This window comes from Ambystoma mexicanum, chromosome 8, assembly GCF_040938575.1.
Source record: "Ambystoma mexicanum isolate Mex_15411 chromosome 8, UKY_AmexF1_1, whole genome shotgun sequence".
NCBI classification, from domain to species: Eukaryota; Metazoa; Chordata; class Amphibia; order Caudata; family Ambystomatidae; genus Ambystoma; species Ambystoma mexicanum.
The window spans coordinates 1,587,579,272-1,587,584,310 of record NC_090929.1 but is presented as its reverse complement, the minus strand read 5'-3'; the positions used below and the strand labels follow the sequence as shown (position 1 = coordinate 1,587,584,310).

At 44.1% G+C, this 5,039-nt stretch overlaps 1 protein-coding gene across 1 annotated transcript; it reads left to right on the top strand.

Moving 5' to 3' along the window:
- The first annotated feature begins 1,650 nt into the window (after positions 1-1,650).
- Positions 1,651-3,504, top strand: LOC138473423 (uncharacterized protein DDB_G0286299-like). Its single transcript, XM_069612085.1, has one exon. The coding sequence runs from the start codon at positions 1,651-1,653 to the stop codon at positions 3,502-3,504; it is 1,854 nt and encodes a 617-aa protein (XP_069468186.1).
- Positions 3,505-5,039: the final 1,535 nt, after the last annotated feature.

Here is a 5,039-nt window from a genome sequence, read left to right as displayed (position 1 = left end):
GTCAGAGGGGAGTCCGCCCCTCGAGGTCGTTGTCGTGCCGCCGGCGTCCGGGCCGGCTGGTGGGGGGGAGCGGGAGACGGCGATGGAGTGCGCGGCGGCTCTGCCGATTACTGTGAGGATGAACGTTGGGGCCTCTGAGCCCCACTGTGTGGAGGACCAGGCACCGGGGGTTGGAGGGCTGGAGGCAGGCCCTATTCCAGCGAGCCCGCGACTGGTTCCGGAGCTCCAGGAAGTGGGGAGAGGCGAGCCTGTGCCGGAGAGTGACCGCGTCACGCCCTCTTGTGGCAGATTGGTGCCACTACATGGTGAAACGTATACAGAAGTAGCAACAAGGACAAATCTAACTACAGATAAAGGACTGAAGGCCTTCTTTGAGACAGTAAGTGAGAAGAAACACACTGGGTTGGATAAAATTGACCTTTGTAGAACATTAAAAATTGAAAGCGAGGTTCACCCAAGGACTATAAGAGCTGCTCTACCCAGCCCTGAATTAGATTTGATTGGATATGGAGACCAAAACTGCCCAAACACAACTATATCATACCTGGAGGATCCCGAAGTAGAGGTAACTGATGATCTGAATATCCTGAGAGAACATCATTGGGCCAAGTCAAACACTTATTCAAATACAGAAGTACACGACCGATTCAAGTCCAAATCTATTCTGACTCATTCCCCTACTCCCCGAAAAGAGGAGGAGGCAAAGTCAAAATCTCAAATCTTCAAATCAAACGATATTGTCATAAATCAGAACACACAAAGCCTAGGGGAAAAAAAATTAAAGCCAACTGGCTCATCAACACCCAATAACAGATTACCAAACAAGACCCAGACGAAAAAATCAACTAATACAATAACTTCGACAAATAACCCGATTGAAAGGTTTTTTGAAAAACTGGGAAAGATTCCGCCGGTAAACCGGTTTGAACTATCGGATTTGGAAATCTTGGAGGGAATTCCCCCATCCCCTGGAAAAATCGTACCTAAACAACCGGCCTCAGCGCAGTGTCTGGGAAGCACTGGTTCTCACCCCAAACACGCTGGCATTACAACTTACCTACGTCCCAACAAAAAACCGAACCACCTAACGTCAATACAGATCTCAGACCCTCGGAGCGAAACTTGGAAAACAACGTGGAAAAGAGAGAAAAAAGCGCCTCTGGCCAACCAGCTATAACCATGCACAGGGAAGAAAAACAATTAGATCTTGGCTTACAGCCAGCTCTGACTGAAGGAAGAAACTACGATGAAACACAAACGGCAGAACTCATTACGAGCGAAACACTATTGTCCCCATCTTTAGGCCTGGCAGATAAATCGGGTAAAGCCAAACCATCAAATAAACCTATTGCGGCGAAAAAAAAAGAAACTGAACCAAACTCAATGATGGTCCAACTAGATCACCAGAGAAAATGTGAAGAAATCAAACTGGCGGAGGCATTATTAAACTATAAAAACATGTTAAAAATCAGAGACACATCTCCTGGCGGGATTCTGATCTCGAAACAAAGAAAGGATGTTGATCAAGCATAAGTTTCACGATCATTACTCTCTACTCCATATAAAGCTAAGACAGAAAGCGAAATGCATAAAAAAAAAGACACCAATTTACCTACCAAAAGCACTGACATACTACCAATCATGTCAGCCATGACCATTGCGCTTGCACCATTTGGGAAGCTATATGAAACCATCAACGACACGTTAAAGGATCATACCTCATTAATAGCGGCATGCAACTCAAAGCTAACCCATCTCGAAGGCTATATAACAGCCTTAGAAGCTTGGAAGGCAAGTACAAATGATCAAAGCACCATGACAGACAACCCTGAGGTATTCCACTTCAAACATAAATCAGTGAACCTGAGCACTCAAACAAATCCGAATGAGATTAAAAGAAAACATAAACCAGAAAACAAAACGGCAGACGTATATTCGATGACCTTTGACAATACGGGCGTTAGATCGCCAAAAAGAGCAATAAACTCACATGCTAAGTCGGGAGACACGGAAAATACCTGCAAAAACCAAACCGATGAAGTTCAACTCAGAACGCAAACCGAAGAGAGCAGTAAAAAACCGCTGAGACAAAAGGTTAAAAAAAATCAATCATCAGCGAAAGAAAAAAACACAAAAGCTCCCTCTGCACAGAAGAAAGAACCAACAGAAAGCATCTTAAACAAGCTTATGACCAAATGGATAACGGTGAACGATCAAAAACCAAAACCTAAGGAGAACGAGTCCTACCAGATCATTGAAGAAGAAGAGCAGAGGGGAGCCACTGAAGACAACTCGCTGGACCTATCCAACCTAAGCGTCTACTCCATTGAAACATCGGAATCAGACATTCCCAGACCATCTACAAAAAAAAGAAAGGTATCCTTTCTGGATGATAATCTCTTGCAACATGAATCAAAAAACCCACACCACCAGATCCAAAAAAAAACACCAACAAAAAAGAAAGATAAAACTGACGACCCAAGTAACAGAAGTCGTCAAATTACCCCAGAGAGGAAAACGCTTTTTCGCCTAGGAAACTCAAAGATCAACAAAACTGAATCAAAGCAAGGAGGTACCGAGGATTCTTATCTAAGGATATACAAGGAAAAACGCAATGTTGGAAGATTTGAAGAGAGATCAAACAACGAATCGCGGCACAGACAAAAGTCTCCGACTAGTCAAAGTGACACAGATAAAAAGGCAAATGCACCAACACACAGAACATTGAGTCACAGGAGGGACGAAAACAGACGAAGACATAAATCCGGGGACTCATCTGGATCAAATCGAAGACTTTTTGCCTTGCCCACACAACAAAATTCCACGCGTACATCCAAAATCTTCACTCAAAAGAGTCATGCGTCACGTACGCTTAAGCTTGAAAGACGTGACAAAACGGGAGAAAAAATCATCCTCAATAGAAGAGCAACCATGAAGCTCCTCGAAAAAATTCACAGAGGAGATCAAATCAGAAGTGCGGACATAAAAATAGTGGAATTCGCACAAAAAGCTAGGACAGATAGCATCTTTCTGTACATCACGTCTCAAACAGTGAAGAAACTCCTGCTCCAGGCGGCAGGTGAACTGTCTAAAAGAGGGTACCTCCTAAGGGAAACCACATCTGAAGAAAGAGGTCATAGGAGTGCTCACCCACATGCATCAAAATTGGAGTGCAATTACGAGACAAACGGAAAAGAAAGATGGAAATCAGCTCAGAGTACCTCGGAAGGGACAGACACTTCCAGCACAAAGAGAAAATCACACCGAACACCAGAGAAGAACGAGCGAAAAAATGAAGACAAAAGAAACACAGCGCGAGAAACTACAAGGCAATACAGCCCAGACACCAGAAGAGATAAAGGAAGAGTAAAGAGTATTGACAATTCTACTACCACGGGAAGGTGGAAAACGCAGGAGGAGCCCTTAGTAAGTAAATCAAACAGACAACCGAGGGGCCCGCCCTCGAGATCGGGCAGAAGGGAAACAGAAACGCGAAACAATTGAGAAAAACCCCCGATTTTAAAGCACGCTGACAAGGTGGAAAAAGATCCCAAAAAATGGGCATGGATTCCGTCCGTATTGACACGCTACGTGAAGAAATTGCAACCAAACCGCCCTCCGGCGAGGACTGGAGGAGACTCATCAGAGCAAACGCAAGGTGTACAGAAGAAGCAGCAAATGATCACCATTGGCTCTTGGAATACAAGAGGCCATTCCCATCTGACCAAACCCGGAGAGATAAACCTTGGCCAATTTGACCTAATAAGTTTACAAGAGACCTGGCTGCTCTACCCACCCAGCTTGGACGGCTACGAAGTTCTATTATCTCCTTCTCAAAAAGGAGACAAAGGCCGACCTGTATCAGGCCTCTTAACAGCAGTCCGATCAGGGGGGACCTTACGAATAGTCCACAATCTGAGATCGTCCTTGGCAATCCAGGTAACATTACTGAAATGGGAAAAAGAGGAAACATCCCAAGGAAAACTCAGACACGACCTCCTTCTTCTCCTGAACATCTATTGGAACCCATCAGAAACCAAAACAAACGATTTTCTAAACACCGTGGAAAAAATACTGACCGACGTCGCTGAAATTTATAATGTGGACCATATTCTGATATGCGGTGACCTGAATGCCACCTGTCCAGGTCACAAAGCATCAAAGCCACCGCAAAATACAACAAATCCATGCTCAATCGCTCGAGGTTGCGCTTGGTCGGCGTTGATGAAATCCAGAGACTTGTACAACTTGAACTCTTTAGAAGTTGCCAGCACCACCATCCCTACATGGGAAAGCGAAGAAAAGAAAATTACCATCGATTACATTTTCGCCTCCAAAGAGCTATACTCTACAATCACGAGCTTCAAGGTAGTGAAAACCATCAGCAGTGATCACAACTTACTATCTGCAATGTGGCCAGTAAGAACATACGTGACCACAGCAATGCCTTACAAGCTCGAAACAAACGCACAAGGGAGCCGGCTGAAAATGACATCAGACGTCTTAATCGATATTACAACATCCTACTACAGACAAAGGTCTGCTAAAGCTACCCCTGAAAAATTGGACTACTATCCTCTTCTCATTCCACACCTACGCCCAATGCAAAAGAGAAGACCGGAAACAACTCATCTGCACAAATATAATGAAGAGTTGAGGATAAAGAAATCCTCCTTACGGAAGATAATACGACAAGCAAAACGATATCCAACACAATTAAATCTAAAATCGGCAACTATACAAAAAAAAGGCTACAAAGCATGGCTCCAATCAGTTCGCTGGAACTTATACCAAGAAGACGCTGAGTCCATGTTGAGAACAGTGTGTAAAAAGAACTCACAAGACTTCTGGAAACTAATCAAAACCAATCAGGCTACCACAGATATGACCATCACCAACAGTGTCCCAGAAGAGAAATGGGTAAAACACATCACCAAACTATTTAAAGAACCTACAACACCAGAAACCGTAGTGGAAAAACAAAATACATCGCAATGGATAACTTGCTCCGAGCAGGCTATTCTGGAAAAGATCTACAA